General features: G+C 37.4%; 1 protein-coding gene across 9 annotated transcripts in view; it reads left to right on the forward strand.

The window, feature by feature from the left end:
• The window catches only part of rap1gapa (RAP1 GTPase activating protein a), a 78506-nt gene that overhangs the window by 27452 nt on the left and 30233 nt on the right, over positions 1–20821 (forward strand). For 4 of the 9 annotated variants that reach the window (XM_084099151.1, XM_084099156.1, XM_084099153.1 and 1 more), the window contains exons 1-3: positions 734–871; positions 4826–4919; positions 19714–19749. In XM_084099151.1, the coding sequence (XP_083955277.1) occupies positions 19732–19749 (18 nt within the window). In that variant the 5' untranslated portion in view covers positions 734–871; positions 4826–4919; positions 19714–19731. Of the gene's footprint in view, positions 1–632; positions 872–4825; positions 5032–19713; positions 19750–20821 lie in introns of those variants that run through there. The other 5 variants (XM_084099152.1, XM_084099155.1, XM_084099158.1 and 2 more) reach the window with 3 other exon arrangements.

Below are 20821 nucleotides of genomic sequence, written 5' to 3' on the forward strand. Positions count from 1 at the left end.
TTTTTTATTATGAGCACAAGAGACTTCTTTCCAAAAAATAATAAACATCTTGTTCAAAACTGGAATTATATATATAATTCCATATGTATAGCCTTAGATTCATAAATTACCTTACACAAATGTACATTATTATTATTTCTTAAAAAAATCATACAGGTTTAAAATGGCACACAAAGGATTCATCTTTAATTGTTCCATCTATGGACGATGTTTGCTGTCACCCCTCTAGTGTGACAAGCCGGGACGCTGTTTCAAGATAATACTTCCTTTATTAAATTCCCATATTGTGTTTGTAAGGAAATGACCACATTGTCTCCATATATTCCCACTCATTCATCTAATCAACTTCCTTGACATTAAGAGCTTTGAATTGATCCTTAACTTAAGAGAAACAAGCTCTTGAATACATAAAATCTCCCTGGAGGCTCAAGAGAGGATGTCAGGAACAAACAAAGAGCAATTTGTCTAAAAAAGCATGTTACGGTAGGATTACAGTTTTTTTAAATGAGATATAGGACATAATTTGGAAGTGGATTCGTTGCCTGAGCAACAGTATGTGATGGGGAGGTGTGTGTTTAATTAAGGCAAAGCACGATGAATGCAAATTGCAGCCCCATCAGACAGCTCAGATGGACAGCCCTCAGTGTGTGAGTGAGCGGGGGAGGGGACGGGTGCGTAAGAGCGCGAACGGGGAGGGTGAGAGACACATAAAGAAAGAAGAGAGAGGAAAAGAGCAGTAGAGTTAGAGCAAGAGAGCGATACAGACAGCAAATGAAGTGATAGTGGGAGGATCAATGCTTCTAGCAGGTGTGTGGCTGACTTGAGAAGCTCACCGCTAGACGGGAGAGGAGATCCTACATCCATCCACGCAGTGAGTAATCGCACTGTATCTGTGTACAGGAATATCAAGCATGACAGTTGTACGGGGTTTGGTATTTATGGCATTTGCCATGCTGGTTAGGAGATTGGCGGGACGGCCAGAGCAGTTGGCAGGTGTGCAGCTCATAAACTGTGTCATGTACAATATGCTTTTAGAGACGAACAGATTGCCAGAGCCTTCATTAACTCATATAGAGAGATGTTGGGAGATTTTCTATGCAGTAGAGAGACAGCATTGAGTGCATTTGCGAGCAGTAACTGACGTTCGTTCACGGATCATCGTTTACAATTAACTCGTTTACGGGTGACCTACCAACATCTTTTGTCATGTTCCAAGCTTCAGTGCTGCTCGTGGAAACCAAGAATTGACTTGTGAGCTTTTAGTGCTTTGTTTTCTCCAGTGTCACATCTGAGACCATAGTTCATATTTCATTATAGTTCTTCCTCCTTGTTTTATTCTGCATCTACTGTGGTTACACAAACTCGCAGAAGACAGAGGTGAGATGGTAATGAAACATTGCTGCGTGGTAGCAGAACCTCAGGAGTTAATGGTTTATGTAATTTCACATGTAACTGCATTCCTCTTATTGGCAGACTTTAAATATCTGATTTACTCTCAATCGAACTTCGCTCAGTAAACCGAGAGGAAGGCAGGGGGAGAGGGTGGGGGTGATAGAAAGAGGTTTGGTTTCAATTTTTAGATATTAGCAGCTGAGAGGAGAAATATTTCATGTCTTCATCAATTGGACAATTAGTATGCTCAGATAGATGCTGGTGAATTAATCACAAATTAGAGATTAAGAGGTGAGTATTGTCAGTTTGTCTGCCTGCTAATGTTAACTTCATGATGCACTTCTGTAATAGTAATGCACCACTATTAAAATTTGGGATGATGCCATTAACCATCATTTTATAAAATTATTATTTTTAATTACAAATAATTCAAAAAAATAATTATCATGATAAGTCTATATTAAAATGTGATACTGTTTTGTCTTAATACAATAAAAACACTCAATTCTAAAGTGATTTTTTTTAATGGTACAAGTACAAGGCATTAACATTTTAATGTACAGTAGGAAAAATTATATTCATTTTGAGATTTGCGATTACATTTTAAAAATTATATTTAACTGTTAAATTTTTTGTGTTTTTAAAAATTAACTTTAAGTGAGCATTAATGGTGGGAAAGGTCATGTAAATGAGAAAATATGGAAAATGACTCACACAATTGAATATCCAAAATCATATTCAAATGTATCAGTTATGAATACTGATCAATTAGCTGATAACCGATATACCCATATTGTGCATCCCTATTCTTTAAACATCATGACTAATATGTTTTGACAAAAAGATTGAGATGTTTTACTGGAAAATCTGGCTGTATTTTTATGAAGTAAACTTTATTACACTAAACTGCCTCAAGAAATCATAATTTAATTAATACAATAATTTAATTGAATTAATATAATAGTAATTGTTTTCCATGATGTATCATGTTTTTAATGTCAAAACGGGCTGTATTTGAGCATTAAATAACGATTGATATAATGTTATGTATAATTTAATGGCTGTACTCCAGTAGTGTAGTTTCACAGGGCTGTGATGCAGGCAGACTTCAGCGAGGATTTTGTCTGTAGGTGCATGGTATTGGTTTCTGGGCTGCTCAGCTGTAGGGAGTGAAATAATGATCCCGGTTGAGAATGCAGAGCGAGAGCATTCCCTCAGCAGTCCGGTGGGAATTTCTTGCCTGTGCAGGAAGAGAATTAGTACACTTGAATTCGAATTACTCTGTACTGTAATAAACCAACCAGATCTATGTGTCAGTTTAACAGTACAGTAAGTTACCGCTACATTATATCAATTCACCACCACATATTGAGCCTTTAATAATCAATTTTAAAGCTAAAGTGGGATATGCAGTTCCAAGATCCATTCATTGAAGTTAATTTAAAGGATGGGCAGTAAATGGAAATTGGTCTAATAGAACATATCAGCAAGTGGACAAAATACAGCATGAGCTGTGCGAGGATGTTGGCTGCTTGGAGAGATTTTGTTCTATCATTTGTTTTGGCGCTGACCTGTGGTTCATTTAAGGTCTGTGTTCCAGCACTGCAAATTACATCACATCCATTATCCACTGCAAAAATCCACGCCACCTAGACATCTATGGATGAGTTAAAGGCAAAAGTTCACTTAAACTCCCATAAGTGAGTTATGGTGCAATCTGGAGGTTAATTTAAAACAAGCCTCAAATGATGGTTTGCGGTAAATGGCCATATTTTAAAAATCGAATTTACCTATCAAGTTGCTGTCTGGTTTTGATGGATGGCGGATAGAATATGCAAGCAATGGGGAGGCTGCTGCCGTAGAGCTCAGACTCTCCTTTTGACTTTCTCTTACAAACTAGAGAGATATCAGAGGTACACATTTGAAATAGTTCTCAACTTTATTAACACTATTACAACCCCTCCTTGATGTCAAAAAGAAGGATTTTCCCAGATATGGATCTTCAGATAAGTCTTTTTGCCTGAATATGGTACAAGCACCACACAGGTCCTGAGAATGAATTTCAGTCAAGAGCTGCACCACCTTTTTACCAGATGTTAAATGCACAGGAACACTGCTGCAATGTATTTAAATAGAAATTATTTACATTTTCAGATCAGACTCACAGATTCCACCTTATTCGCCAAAAACAGCACTATTTGCTTGGCACATTTTATTCTGAATGCAGATTGCATTCATACTAATTGTATGGGGACATTTGCTCAGTTACATGATTTGCATAATTCCCTTATACTTGTACCAGGTATGTGTTAGCGTACAATTCCATTTAATTGTACTGAAGATTTTATAGTTTTCCATTTCCTGAATTACCATGGAGGATATGTGTTGCAGCAATGGGCGTTATCTTGTTGGACTTTCTGGTGGATTGTCTGTCAGGGTAATTTTTTATGAAAACATTTAGCAAAGAATAAATTCACAAGCTGTCTTATTATGGAGCATTCAGGGCCATTCTTTAGCTCACTTACATCGTCCTGAACCGTATTTAGCCTGCATTGTAATACAATCTGTTTCTCCTCAACTAAAGTATAATGGGAAATCTAATCATGGCCTCATGTCAAAACAATAGGAGTCTGAAAAAAATGTGATTATACCAACCCCCGCATATATTGCACATCACCTCTACAACTCCATGGAGCTTTGCACTGACAGAGAAACCTGCTAATCTAAATGCAAAAGCTTGCATAGAGGTGCTGACCGTACGACCATGTGGGGTGGGGGGAGGGGGGTTTGTGATACAACTGTCATTATTCAGGCTATTACAATGCTAAAGCTTCCTCTGCTGTGACCCCATGGCCTCTGGCCATTTAGAGCAGTTATTCTCAAGTGATTTTGCATCAGGTGCCACACTGGACATTAAGTGGTAACTCATCACAATACAAACATATTATATTATATAGGGGTGTATCGATATCCTCATGTTACGATTATATTATTAAATTGTATTGGCTAGATTTGCTACTGACAGATTAATTTGTGCTAAATAACTATAAAGATTGATTGGACAAGACAGCCTTTCATTTCAGCAACAATAAATTATATGTATTATATTATATTATCTATAATGACAGATGCATTTGGGTATATGGTAACCATTTTCTTCCCTTTATAAAGTCAATAAGCTTTTTTTAGGGCTGTCAAGTTAACAGTAATTTAATGTGTTTTAATTATAAAATAAATAACAAGGTGAAAATTAAGGCAATTAATCATTGACTGACAGGCCTAAACTATTTGCATTTCACATTGTTTTCCCTGCTGTGACCCTTTCAGAAGGTTGAGAACCACTGGTGTAGTTTTATTTTGTGGTGTAATTTGTGTATATGTGCACATGTGTACTGCTGAACAGAACTGAATTGAACTGTCTCCCTCATTACAGGAAACAGGATGGAGGAGAGCCTTGCATCTCTAACACACTAGATCCTTCACTGTTCCAGCCATCACTGCCCCACACCGGCCCTGCGTTCCTCAAGGTATCACAAAGCTCCTGCCAGCCTGCATGCTGAGAGTCCTTCCATCCTGCCAATGCTTGACTTCTGCTTGCTGAGTCTGTCTCACCTCCTCTGACCCATCTGCTACATTACTGTGAGCCTGTGTACAACTAATACTGATTTGCATGAGGCCAGTGTTTAGAGGGATGATTAAGGACTTTTCTGATTGACATGCCATGCAGTTAAATGAGAGTGATGTAATTAAATGTCAGATGCTATTAATTAACAAATGTCTGGCCAGTTTCTCAGTCACACCCCTTATTTCATGAGACAAACTTATGCCTGTCAAAATAGTATTGATTAGGAAAGGTTATTTATCCGTTGACAGCTAGTCAGTGACTTATAGCTCCAAGGAGTCAGCTTTGTGAACTAAAACTGCTCACGTGACCCTTTAAGTAATAGTTCAAACAAAATGAAAATTCTATCATCATTTAATCAGCCTCATGTTGTTCCAAACCTGAATGGTATTAAACATTAAAGGAGAAATTTAATTTAACTTTCCTAAGTGGTTACAATGATCAGGGAACTTTCCAGCTTCAAAACTTTCACACACACACACACACACACACACACACACACAAAACAATATTCCAAGTATTTTGAACCCATCCATTAGCTTTGTGCGTGAAACTGACTGAATGAAGTCGAAGTGACCGGATCGAATAAGTGAGTGTGAAATCTGTGAATCATTCAGGTTGGTTTTGTGAACAAGATTAATTGATTCATTGTAAAGATCTGACTCAAAAGATTGATTCCTTAAATCACTACTTCTCTCATTAACTTTCATGAAGCAAAGAGACCTATGTTTCCAATGAAAAACGACTTTGGTTTTGTTTCTCTCACAACGCTTTCTTATGACTCCAGAACACATGGATGCAAGAAATTATCATATGAATTTGGGATGCTTTAATGATGCTTTTTCTGCCATTTTGGAGGTTGAAAGCCACAGTTCTTCTCATTCACTTTCATCATACTGAAAATGGGCAGGATATTTGTAAAAAAAATCACCTTTGTTCCATGAAAGAAACAAATTCATTCAGGTTTGGATGTCATGAGGGCGAGTAAATGATGATGTAATTTTTAGTTTTGAGTGAACTAACCATTTCACTTTGTATATCCAAATGCCTTTTCTGAGGTGCATCACTACAATCAGTTCACCAAAAAAAATTCATACACAGATAGAGCATGTAAGCAGCTTCTAAAATATACCTTCAAGTGTTGAAGCTTCAGTGCTTGTGCTAATGACTTACGCAGCCAAACTTGTGACTCATGCATGAATTTCAACTGCATGGATGAACTTAAGCTGATGGAAAGCTAAAATCTATTTTTTAATAAGAAAAGAGTTTTTTTATTTTCATACTGAGCTACTGCACAAATCAAATGTATTGCTTTTTTATATCTGCTGATCCAAAAATCACCTATCACTCGAAACAGGGTCCTGAGAGAAATAATACAAAGGCCATTTAAACCCTTCTTTAAGTCAGATGTTATTAGTTTCACTGTTGAGCCATGTTTAGTTTGGAATTGTTTGTCGATGTTGGCGATTGTGTCTGACAAAGTTATATATGAGGGTCAGGTTGTCAAAGCGCAGGGCTAAAGAATAAGATCCTTTGTGTAGTGTGTGTAGTGTGTGTAAGTAGTTTGAGTGATCTCGGTGTGTGTGTAGGAGATTTTAGGGCTTTTAAACTCGGTGAGCTCAGCTTGTGATTAAGAGGATAAAGTTTAGGTGATGTCAGAGTGCTTTAACTGCATCCACAATTCTGCAGCATAGCTTATAACACAACAGAGGGTAATCTCACGTGAATGAAATGGGAGAAATGAATGGAAAATGAAAAGAGTCTTTGGAGATCATGTCTAGTAATTTTTTTTTGTTAGTCAATTAATTTAAAACAAAAATCATATGAATTTTTGAGTCTGCCCTATGGTAAATGGAAAAGAATGTGGAAAAGAAGCATCATTCCATATTTTCGAGGCAATTTTACTGCTCGTTATATGTTTATATTTTCTTGGTTGTGTTTATATAAAAAATTTTGGCCAAAAATTAACATTCTGTCATTACTAACCCCCATCATTCCAAACCTGTATGACTTTCTTTTTTCTGTAAAAATAAAAGTGTGTTGTTGTGGGGTTTTTTTAGTCAATGCATGGTACACTGTAAAAAATAATGTTGGTTTAAAAATCGTAACTTAAAAAAGTAAGCTACCTGGTTGCTTTAAAGTGCCCCTATTATGCTATTTTAAGTTTCCTAATGTTGTTTTGCAGTCTCCTACAACAGGTTTACATGCACCAAAGGTAAAAAAAAAGTTAAATTTTCTCATAAAATACATTTGCACATCACCACATTTTCATTTATTCTCAAACGACTCGTCAGATGAATCAATCTCTCTAAATCCCTCCTTTCCGTGAGCTACTCTGCTCTGATTGGCCAGACGGCTCAGTCTGTTGTGATTGGTCTACCGCGTACAGCACGCGTGTTGAAAACAAAAACACCCATTGCCATAACAACGTCAGCTCTGTGTGTCCTGAGGATTCCTACACCGTAAACTAAACGAACGAACAATGACGTCGGTTTTACCATAGCAATCCGAGCGCGAGTCCGATGATGAAACATTGGAAGAACTAGTCATTCAACCTGAAGGACGACTCGAGCAGGACGTTTCTCAGTGATACACTACTCAGTTTGAGGTACATTATGAGATGTTGCAACTGTAATTCCTCACCATCAGCATTAACAAGTGCATGTCCATCAACAAACTGATTATTTTACTTGTACTTACTCATTTACCAAGCATTTTTCTAATTTATTGCGGTGAACATGTGGACATGCGGTGAACAGTGCATACATTAGCCGAGCTCTAGCGTGAATGACTGATGTAACATAAACCCACACAGAGACCTACACAATATAAAACTCAAAACTACGTATTTTGAACACCATCTTTTAAGAGCAAGCGTTTTGCGAATCCTGCATTGAACTCCGAGATTTGAGAAGAAGTTGTCAGTAAAATAAAGGGAACACAGCAAAAGTTTAGGATTATACTGCTGTGGTATCGTGGTAAAGATGAATTTTAACCACTGTTTCTTCACATGCCCGTCCGTGGGCAGTGAAAAAAAACTGGCTTTACCTTCACATTGTAGAGCACAGCGTCTTCTCGACATAATGCTATCCAGTATCCACAGGAATCAGCTGTAGTGTTTGAGGTTCAAGTTTTCCCTGGTGTCTGCGCGCTCAATAAGTGGGCGGACAATATGCTAATGTTTCTTCTTGACGTCACAACGAAACGGCTTATGACCCGTTTGAAACAGTTCATCGAAATCAAAAAATTTAGTTAATACAGTGGAATTTGGTTTAATAAATAGAAACTCAAAATATTGTGTTATCTGAAAGTTGATTTGACAAAAGATAAAAAGTTGTGATAACAAATCATGAAAATATTATTTTACAGTATAACTAAACCTGTTTGGTTACCAACATTCTTAAAGGAACACTCCACCCATTTGCATTAAGCTTTGCATTGTTAGAAACCCAGTCATACTATTGAATGGTCGTGCAACACTCTCTCATTTTCCCCTGAGACGGGAGAAATCCGTATTTACCTCTTAACACTTCCTCCCACAATGACGCAAAAATCGTCATTTGCGTCATTGTCGGAGGAAGTGTAAGGGGGGGGATTTCTGTTGAGACTACAAGCACTAGTTCCCACCCTTTCAAACCCGCCCATAGGGGGTTGGACCTAATGCGCTAACAGACCTATCACAGATCAGTGCCAGTGCGTTTGATTTCCAATGCCATCCTCTTTTTCCCGGACATGTCCAGCCGTCGAGATCGTCCAAAACGTCCGGGATTCGGCTTTTGCTTTCTGCGGTCGCCATTCATTGTTTACATGCACACCTTTTGTTTCAATCTAACTGAATTCATTCATTCTAAACAAGTGATCGGTTGTTGTGCGTTTTAACATTGCTAAGAAAATTCCCGCTGCTCCGTGAGAGATGCGAGACCGGCGCGTCTCAGTAATGGCCTCGCGCCGTTCTCCCGCGCCCCTCAGCCTCGTCCTGCTCGCCACAGTAAACATGATGAATGGCGACTATAGAACGCAAAAGCCGAATCCCGGACATTTTGGGCGATCTCGAAATCCAGGGCAAACTCATCACGGAGACTCGCTAGTAGCTTAGCTTTGTTGTTGTCAACTGCCCTCTCTTACCGGTAGGCGTGGCTTGGGAGTGGCCTCCTAGGGCAGCGAAGCAAGTGCATTCTGGGAGTTGTTGTCTTTCATCCACATAAGCCAAAAATACATTTTCTGGCTTTTCTTAGTCTAGAAAGCTCCAAATTCAAAAATAATTTCACATTTCTTCTACATAAATGACCTATTTTAAATACACATTCATCTTTCCAGAGGTAAAGTGTCCCTTTAAGAATATCTTATTTTGTGTTTAGCAGAAGAAAGAAAGTCATACAGGTTTGGAATGACATTTGACAATCTCTGACATTTGATTGCAGACATGTGTACTGTATCTTCAGGAAATCCAGCATCGTTGAGATCTCTTCTGAAGCTCTGAATAGGGCACTCCTGACCTAAAATTATGGGATCTTTTTCTCAGGAGACAAAAGTCTCAATTTGCTCTCCATTCCATCTCATTGTGAGAACATTCAAGATTATAAATAGATCTAATTTGTGCTTATTCTGTTGGTTATGGGTTTACTTTGTGATTATCTGTCTCTTATTTGTACTTATTCTCTTGGTTAATTTTTCCCAATTCATCTGCATTTGGCAGGTTTATCAAAAAGTAAAATTTGGACCCTGCACATAAATAATATTTGACTTTAATAATTTTACAAATATCCACCAAGAGACGTGTTTGTGCAACTTTATAGTTGCAAAGCCAGGGCAGTTTTCCACTGGATTGTGCTTTGAGCAGTTTGATGTCATTTACATAAGAGACTGCCAAGTCAGAGAGGATTTTAGTTTTACGTGTCATCTAATTCTGACCCAGTGTGAGATGCAAGTCTTTTTTTCACCTCTGACGTACATGCTGCAGGCATGAGACGCCCTTCTGTGAGGCGCTGCTGTTTGAACACTAATGGGAATGTCTCACCGTTCTTTTTTAATTGTTTCGAAAGCACAAAAAATTATAACACGCAGTAGCAACAAAGGCCTGCAGTGTTAGCGTGTGTTAGACCAGCTGTAAAACAAGGAGCATATGGGGCTGCCTGCTTTCATATGACACCCCTCTGCTGTAAAGAGAATGGACACTAGCAACTTATAACTGAGATGATTGGCAGCATCTGCGAAGATCTAAATGAAAATAAACGTCACAAACTCATGATGTGGAAAAGCTACAGTGCTCACGGTGCCTGTCTCACATTTCCCCAATAATTTCCTTTTGCTATCTAATCTCATAAAAACGTTGAAAAGCCCCAAAAATATATATATAAAAAAAACAAGATCCTATGTATCCATACAGGCCTGTGACACCGCTTGAGAAGATAGTGAGCTGCTCTGGAGAGAAGCACTGCTTTTCTGCTAGTCTAATAGCAGCATCTTCTAAAGTTAGATTAATTTAGTTTAATTTGTGCTGAGCTGAGGATGGTCATGGACAGGACAGAGAGAGAGAGACTGACTAGAGAATCACATGAAGGGGATTATTAATTAAGGATTGGCCTGATTTCACAGTGGAGATAATGCCTCTGACATCCTTGTGCATCAGTCCAGTAAGCCCATCAGTATGCCTTTCTCTCTCTGAGCTCTGTTGAAAGACAGGAGATTTTTCTCCTCATGTTTGTCAAACAAAGTTTCAGTGAAGTCCACTTTGATCACCCCTTGTGCAGATATGACTTTTAAAAAAAGAAAAAGAACTTTCTCCTCAAGAAACAGTGGCCACAAAATGTATTTGGACACTTCAGCTACATTCAGACTAACTTCAATTTTCAGAGCCATATTTGCTTTTACAAGCAAATCACGTGATCAATAGTTGTAACCAGAAAGTTTCTGATAAATTTTTATCTTCATTATCATTTTGAACATTTTATCATTATCTTTTGGAATGTAACCTAAAAGCTTATTTTGATTGAAGTGTATTTGCACTATCATGTTCAAAAAAGAAATGCCATTGCTTTGATATTTTGTTATATAATGCAATGACATTCTGTGTATAAAGTGGCGAAAGTTTGGAAAGAAGTTTAGAGCTTACCCAGGTTTTATTTATTTAATCAAAAATACAGAAAAAAACAGTAATTGCAAAATATTACTACATATTAAAGTAATTGTTTTCTATTTTAATACATTTTAAAATGTAATTTGTGATGACAAAGCTGAATTTTCTGCATCATTACTCGAGTCTTCTGTGTCACATGATTCGGTAACACTTTAGTTTAGGGTTCAATTCTCACTATTAACTAGTTGCTTATTAACATGCATATTACTAGGACATTGGCTGTTTGCTAGTACTTATAAAACACATATTAATGCCTTATTCTGCATGACCATATTCTATATCCCTTAATCCTATACCCAATAACTAAATTTAACAACTGTCTTTCTAACTATTAATAAGCAGTAATTAGGAGTTTATTGAGGCAAACATTGTAGTTAATAGTTTGTTAATAGTGAGAATTGGACCATAATCTAAAGTGTGACACATGATCCTTCAGAAATCATTATAATTTTTGCTGATTTGTTGTGCAAGAAAAATGTTGGTCTGATTATTTGTCTATCTTTTAATTAAAAAAAAAAAATCCATTGGTATATTTTTGTTGTTATTTGGCTGAGGCTAAAACAGAGATAACCATACCAGCTCTTTATCATTTCTTTTAAAATGTAGTCACAATGTCTCTTTAAGACCAGTTAAATAGATTTGTTCATTTCTGCTGATCCCTGGAGGCATTTCCTTTTCCAAATCCACTCACTGACTTTAAGCTTTATTAGAATAGACTGCCAGTTCTGTCTGGCAGGTTGGCATGAATCATAAATAACTATGAAAAATTTTTTTTTCCTCAGAACATTTTGGAAAAATCTTCTACTCACTTTAATCTCAACAGTAAGTCACTATAGTTCAACCCAAATGTGCTGATTCATCTGTTTGCATAGCCATACAATAACAAAGATTTATTTCTGGGTATATTTGAGCTATTTATAACTTTTGTACAATTAATTAAAGATTGGACAATTTATTGTAAAATATATGATTATTCAGCATCTTCAGTGAGTCCAAGCTATGCGAGAAGATTAGCTTACAATGTATACTAATTAATATATTCATGATCTTAGTCTTTTTAGAACATGTTGTTCCAATGCAAAGTCAGTATTACTTTTGATTATAAAAAGGCAGTTAGAGTCAGAGTCAGAGTCAGAGTCAGAGTTCCTTTATTTGTACCCGTAGGTAAATTAAGTTCCAGAGAACAAGTTTAGGCAGTTTCTCAAACATATAAACGATAAACACCATACAAACAGAACAAGCCACTAAAACAATTCACTCCATCTTAGTACTATTCATAAAATTAATCACTACTGGAACAAAGCTGTTTTTGTATCGTTTGGTTGTACACCGCAGTACTCTAAACCGTCGATTGGACGGCAGACACTGGAACTCATAATACAGCGGATGCAGCTGGTCACTCAGAATTGAAATACCCATGCGCTGTACCTGCCTGGTATACAGCGATGCTGGGTTCAGTAGTGGTTCGCCAATCAACCTACTGGACCATTTCACGATCTGGTTGATAGAGTTCCGGCTCTTTAAAGTTAAGTTCCCGTACCAAGATACCAGTGAAAAAGAAAGTACGGCTTCAATAAAAGCACGATAAAACATACTCAACAGTGTTTTCTCAATTTGAAATTTACACAGTTTCCTTAAAAAGAACAGACGTTGATGCCCATTTTTACACACCGTTTCACAGTTGGCTTCAAAACTCAACTTTGAATCAATGATTGTCCCAAGATATTTGTAAGACTGCACACACTCCACTGTTTCACCCTTAATGCATGTGACTTCATGCATATAGACATTCTTTCTGAAATCAATAACCATATCCTTGGTCTTCAGTATATTTAAATGAAGGTGAGACTCCTCACACCACTCAACAAAGTCATTAATAATAGGTCCATGACTATTCTCATTATTTTGAAGCAAACTGACAATTACAGTATCGTCTGCGTACTTCAAAACAACACGATTTTCCAATTGACTTTGGCACATATTTGTGTAAAGAATAAACAGTAATGGAGAAAGTACACATCCTTGTGGTGAACCAGTGGAGGAAGTAACCTGTGCAGAAATTGTGTTATTTATTTTCACTCTTTGTGTTCTCTCAGTTAAAAAATCTAAAATCCATCCGACTAAATTATTACTCAGTTTGAACTGTTCTAAAAGTCTACTTACTAGGATGTGAGGTTGAATTGTATTAAACGCAGAGGAAAAATCTACAAATAGAAGCCTTGCATGAGACCCCTTCCCCTCCAGATGTTTCAAAAGCAGATGTATCAAGGTGACCGTTGCATCCTCTACACCTCTTTTTGATCTATAAGCGAACTGCATTGGGTCTAATAAACACTCAGTCGTCTTTAATATTTCAGATCTCACAAATCTTTCAAAAATTTTCATTCAAATAGATGTAAGAGCCACTGGTCTTAAATCATTTAATGTCTTTGGACAACTAGCTTTCGGAACTGGGACAATCATTGCATCCTTCCACACCTTTGGAACATGCTGTACTCTCAAGGACTCATTAAAAATATACTGAAATACAGGACTCAACTCTTTTGCACAAGACTTGAGTACCCGGCCACAGATATTATCAGGCCCATAACTCTTATTTACTCTAACTGAAGAAAAGGCCCTTTCGACCTCCTTTTGGTCTATACAAAAATGCTGGCTATCCTCAAGTTTGTGACGCAAATCCTAGAGTTCCTCACTAAAAACAGATGTATCAAAACGATTATAAAACATATTCAAGGCATTTGCAAATTCAAATTTCGAATTGTATCCATCCAAGATGACATCATTATTGTGCTTTGAACTACCATAACCTAATATAGCTTTCATACTGGACCAGGCCAAACCCAATTTATTATCAGCCATCTGACTCTCTAATCGCACTTTATAATTATTTTTTGCCTTTAAGATTTCTACTTTTTGTAAATCAGTAAATTCATCTAATTTAAAGACCCGTCTCTTATATTCTATACTGGATTTAACAGATTTGGTCACCCATGGTTTGTTATTTGGGTAGATTTTGACTGTCTTACTAGGGATTATCATATCTCTACAAAAAGAAACATAGGAACAGGTCACATCAGTAAGTTCATCCAAGTCATCACCACAGCTTTCTTTAAACATATTCCAGTCCGTGCAATCATAACACTCTTGTAAACAGAGCACGGAGTCCTCAGTCCACACCTTTACATCCTTAGTTTGCACCTTCTCTCTCCTTAAGACAGTCTTATAGGTGGGCAGTAAAAACACACAGTTGTGATCAGCCGAGCCCAAAGGAGGTAATGGAAGTGATTTGAAGGCGTCCTTTACTGTTCCATAACACAGATCAAGTGTTTTATTCCGTCTGGTTGGACAAGTGACGTATTGATAGTAATGTGGAAGTGCTTTTTTCAGTGACACATGGTTAAAATCACCCAATAACAAACTCGGCGCTTCCGGTGATATCGACTGTAGTTTTTGTACCACGTCAAAAATGGTACTAGCGGCAGAGACGGCATCTGCCTTTGGATCAGTTACTGATCAAACAAGGTTGTTAAATTTTAAATAGATCAAATATTTTAGTGTATCAGTGGTTCCTGGAAATGTTGTGAATTGCTTTTCAGGCGAAAGTCATTAATGATCATTGGGCAGGCTCTGCTGAAATCTCCAAACAGAGTTGAAGTGTTAAAGAGTTGAAGTGTTAAAAGTGTCGATCAGAGTTTAAACGGGACAATTCACTCAAATAAGTGAATTATTATGCCGCTGACATAATAAGCCGTCAGTCTCGCATCTCTCCTTTACACTCTCTGAGACATCGTTCATCATACTTTTCTGGCAAGCCTATACTGATTGCACACTTAGACAGCGTGCTTTAATTGAGATTTTGTCCCAAGACTCAGCAGTCAAATTAGCTATAAGGGTGGCCTCTGCATTTTGATCACCTAGGCATTACTTCACTTTAGCCAATATCATGTCTTGACCTTTATAAACTATTCTGAGATCAGAAGAACAATTTTTAGTTTGATAATGTGGCACAAACCTGTGCACAAAGAGAAAATGTCAACATTGATCAACTGTTTCCTCACAAAAGTCTGTGTACTGAATTAACTGTATTGACAGGTGAACGTGATTTCACCGAGTGCAACATGTTCCAGAATCTTTGTTGATCCTGGAACAACATTCTAATCAACCATCAGATTTGAGGGATAGGTTTACAGTTTATGTGAAATATAGGCTTACAATCAGGATTAGGTGCTCCTACATAAGTATTATTCACCATTTCATTATTTCCCCCTGATTTTAGGAGCAGCAGCTCATTTGATTTTAGGAGCAGCAGCTCATTTGATTTTAGGAGCAGCAGCTCACGGGAGCAGCAGCTCATTTGCATTTAAAGGGATACACACACAAAAACGACACGTTTTTGTACACCCCCAAAAAGTGCAAACATGCTGTAAAAAAATATCTGTGGGGTATTTTGAGCCAAAGCTTCACACACTCTCGGGACATCAGATACTTATTTTACATCTTGTAAAAAGGGGCATAATAGGTGTCCTTTAAAGACATGATGCTTCTCATCCAATGTGCGCCCTTTACGCTTTGTTATGCTAATGTAAGATGCTCCTGGTTGGAGGACATAATTTACTAATCATAACCCGCCAAATTGGCTAGTAAGTTAATACGTGTTACACACCACGACTGATTGTTTCATACATTTGGCAGGTTGGCGGGTATTCATTTCAAACCCTGGTTACAATGTTGCACTAGGTTTTGGAACAGAGTTGACGAGTCAGTTCGACTCTGCTCAGGCTTGTCTGACTGAAAGAGAAAAGATCCAAGCTCAGCTCAGTTTTATCCTGAACCCCTCCCAGTGACAGAAAGAAAAAGTACAAGACGGAGAGAAAGCTAATTCTGTAGGTATGCAACGTCTCTTCCACAACTCAACCCTGAGAGAGGAAAGACTCCAGAGCACCTGGAGTTAAAGGATCTTAATGCTTAAATACACAATTAGACTTCAGGTTACAGACATGCACGCACCTCCCAGAGTACACACTGCAGTCTAGTGCTGCCCTGCTGGAGTTTTCTCACTTTATTGACATGGAACCTGCTGGAGCTCTCTGGGCTGAATGTTTCTCGTCACTTCTGAGGACAGAGGACTTTGTAGCTTTGCAGCCTCCACACCATATTTTGCTTTTTGACGTAGAAAATTTCAAATAGAGGTTTTGGATTTTACTTTTTTAAAAATGGCTAAAAGTCAGAATGCACAGCTCAGCCCACTGCAAGTGACAGTTACTCACTGGAAAAGACCTGATGGAGTAAGTATGCGAAATCTGCAGTCTAAACAAAAATATTACATTGGATATATGCTGGGAGGTTAAGATCTGTTTTTTCAACAGTGTTTGAGTTCAGCACACACTGGGGGAAAAGTAGAATTTGAACAAAATTATTCTTAATAGTTAATTCTGTGCAGCAAAATATTGCTAAAACCAACAGCAAGTCAACTGTAAAATAAATAATTTTACTTTTAATAATTTATTATGAGTGTGAAGAGAGCAGGATATATTTGATTTGTGCAAGTTCTGGCATCTCAGGATATATTTCATGCTTACCTGACACATTTGCATGTTCTCACAGAAAAATATCAAAGGTTTTCCTTTTCCTTGTGCAGCAATTTTTAATGCAAGCAAGAAAAGAGAAAATGGATTTTCTCCCATCACTGACAGAGCTGCTATCAGTGCAAACTGGCATGCACTATAATTTTGCTGCAGATTTATTTTTTCAAGGCTAATCACTGTCCGTCATATTCAGTTACCTTTTTATCTCAAGATCAAATGGATTTTGCCTTTTTAAAACGGTCCTCACATCCATACATCTGCTATATGATTCAAAAGATTAAATGTTTTTCCCCCTATGTTGCAGTGCAGGTTAATATATGTAATATATATATATATATATAACAATATTATATTGTATTATATCATTTCATTATATTTATAATATTTCTGTAATCCAGTAGGTGTTTGTTCATCTGTGGATGTTTGTTTAGGGAGGATACTAATTACTGTGTACCATAAAGTGCACATGATTCAGAGTTTAGTAGTATTATAAAATGACTTTACTATCTGGTGTTTGGTTAGTCATTTGGCTAAAGAGGCCCTTTGGTAATGTGTTTGTGGTGCAGGACTCTTCTGACCTCGTGTCAGTGGTATTTCACCTGACGTGGTTCAGTTTCTTGAAGTTTGTTTTCAAGACAGCTGTAGGGTTTGTTTGCCGATGGTGGAGGACTCACACAATGTACTCAACAATGTGCTGCAGGACACAAAGTATTTGTTCAAGACTGTGAGAAATTCATCCAGTCTACAATCTCGAAGATAATTGTTTCCACTCACGTTCATGTTGTCTTTGGGTCCGTCCCAAAGGCTGGACAGAACTCTACTGTCTGTGTCTTGGAAGTTCTCCAGGCTAGAATAAGCTCACTAGAGTCACATCAGCTGTCAGTAGATAAGAACATGGTAATGCTTGTGAGAATCAGTCAAAATGAATAATTAGAAGTTTTAGGAAACAAAACAAGTGCATTTGAGATGTAGAAGTTAAATATTACACATGTGCCATGAATTTCAATAATTTCTGCTTCTGTGTCATATTGCTAATTGGCATATGCACATGGGAAATGATTACAAACTACTACAGCAGCCAATTATAACCAATTATATTTTTATGCAATTATAATAAACTTCATAGCTACAAAGACAATCAGCTATAAGCTTTTTTTTTCAAATATGAGAGCTGTTGAATTAGTTATATATCTCTATACATTTTCTCCATCTAAAAATCATGCTGCCATTGGGCTAAAGAGGAAATGCCAGTTCCACTGTATTCTGCATGAGTTAGGCCAAAACTAATATTGCCACCAGCCAATATTGAATGTACTTGGCCGTAATAAATCATGGAAGGATCCAAAAACACTTTCATACTCCTAAAGAAGGTTGTGTTAGTGTTAAAGTGCCCCTATTTTAAAGGTTCCTAATTTAGTTTTGGAGGTCTCCTACAATATGTCTACAGGCATCCAAGATCAAAAAAACACTTTAATTTATCATACTATACATTGCATTATCACCTCTTTTCTTGCAGTGTAATGGTTCAAACAAGGATTCGGTCTCTCTAAATCCGTCTTTTCTGAGAGCCTACTCTGCTCTGATTGGTCAGATGGCCCAGTCTGTTGTGACTGGTCTACAGCTTACAGTGTATGTCCGAAACAAAATGACCATTACCATATCTGAATTTCAGCTCTGGAGCTTCCTCAGCACTTGTATGCACAGAGATACGAACAGTAACAATGTTGTCGGTTTGATCATATCAGTTCGAGCCCGAGTCCTCATCCTTTGGAAGTGCATGCAAAGTGGATTTGCTCTCACAGTGCAGAAAACAGCGTCTTCTCAAAATGTAAACAACACAAACCAAACTCTTCCAGGCCCCAGCTACAACTACAGTGTTTGAGAGCGGGTCAAAGTAGCGGGTCATAGTTTGTGGGCATGCAATAAAGACCATAGGCTAGCATTATGCAAATTGTTAGAAAATGATGTAGGAATTACTGACGACTCGTTTCGGGCAGTTCAGAATCAGTTCTCTCCTTTGGGAGACAATAACTCCATTTATTGTTCACTTTGAATTTTAAAAGTTTGCAGCCCTTTTATATTCACAAACAGCTACTGTACATTACACAGTACATGAAATGTAATTTCTGAAAAAGCATAATAGGGGCACTTTAAAATCTGTATTATGTGGAAAAAACTTTCCATCCCATTAAAATAAAATGGCTAATAAAATGCAGTTTGTTGTAAGTAGGAGTATGGCTGCAGTCTGAGTACTTTAAAGGAACACGCCGACTTTTTGGGACTTTAGCTTATTCACCGTGTCCCACAGAGTTATATAAGTCCATACATACCCTTCTCATCTCCGTGCGTGCCGTAACTCTGTCTGACGCACCCACCGCTAGCCTAGCCTAGCTTTACATACTGGGAACTATATTCTCAGAAGGTGAAGCACTGCTACTTCGGCGGAGTGATTTACTCCAAAATCACTCCGCCGAAGTAGCAGTGCTTCGCCTTCTGAGAATATAGTTCCCAGTATGTTTACGGTTAGAAGATGGCTGTGTCTCATTTGACCTTGTTATTTGTACACACTGTGACTATACAAATCACAACATGTAAATAGGAAAATGTTGGCGTTATTTTGTCACTTATTGGAAGCAGTATGCTAGCTGGAGCCGTTTACCTCAAGTCTTTGTGCTAAGCTAGGCTAGCGGTGGGTGCGTCAGTTACAGCACGCACGGAGATGAAAAGGGTATGTATGGACTCATCTAACTCTAGGGGATACAGTGAATAAGCTAAAGTCCCAAAAAGTTGGAGTGTTCCTTTAAATGATGAGAGATATATGAGATATTTTCATTAGGTGTGTGTATCCGGCACTGCAGTGTGTCCTGTGTGTTGTCAGCCAGCCACACCCCTCTCACATCCTGAGAATGTAATCTAGGGGTCAACTCTGAACTCATTTCATCTCATTTCATCTCATCTCCTCTCCTTTCTTCCAGACTACTGATTTATTTGAAATGATTGAGAAAATGCAGGTAATGTGTTTCTTTTACTTTTCTTGTTTTTTCCTCCCCTCTGCCTTTCATATTTGATGTAGATACTTTCCATTAACCCCTGAATCAGCTGTCTTCACTGGCTACATAGTTGCACTTGCATGTCTTTTGCTGTAGTTGAAGGTCATCCCAGTAAATAATGAGGACATTTATTCATTAAAAACCATAATTACCAGTTAATAACCATAAAAACCAGTCATTTACCCAACCAGCACTGCATTGACACTATACTGTATCTTATGCTCGTTGTTCATGTGCATGTGAAAACGTTTGTTGTTGCAAACAACTTTGCTTATATTAATATAAAAAATATATGATTTTTAATTATAAATCTGATTGCATTGCAATTATTGCAAACTAAACCTAATTTACGTAGTTTTTAATTTGCAATTTGGATTGTTGTGTTAAATTAAAAATATAACACTTTTTTGAAACAAGTAATTTTTTATTCTTTTATGGGGCAAGTTAAAGTTATATTTATTTATTTATTTATTATAAATACATATTACAAAAAATATATTTATGGTTGGGCCCTGATTATCACAGTCTTGCAGTTGCCAAATCTACAATGAGAACATGATTAGTCCCTATCTACGGTGTTTAAATACAAGATCCTGCTGTTGAGTACACAGAGACATATTGATCTTAGTCATTTGATATTACTTTTGTTATCTCTAACTTAGGACAGACAGATGTCTAACGATAATAAGTGCACTATATGCACCTTAATGTTTCAGAGAACAATATGACATTGAAAATGGATCTGATTTACTGTTAGGTTGCTTCTGGATGACATTATAAAAGTAAAAGAGAAGCTCAGCTAGATGTGCAGGATGTTTTAAACGACAAAATGTGTTGGTATGTATATCACAGTTGGTCTGCTGGAATTCGTCATCAAATAAATCAGAAATTCGATCTCTGTTGCATCTCAATGCAGCATTTCAAATCTACAGCAGTTATCAGTAGAATCATATTCAGCCCTGAGAGGGTGTCTTTTTTTGATCTTCAGCATTTTAGTTAAAGAAGTGAACAAATGATTTGATATTTGCTACTT

This window comes from Abramis brama, assembly GCF_963993115.1.
Source record: "Abramis brama genome assembly, chromosome: 22".
Lineage (NCBI taxonomy): Eukaryota > Metazoa > Chordata > Actinopteri > Cypriniformes > Leuciscidae > Abramis > Abramis brama.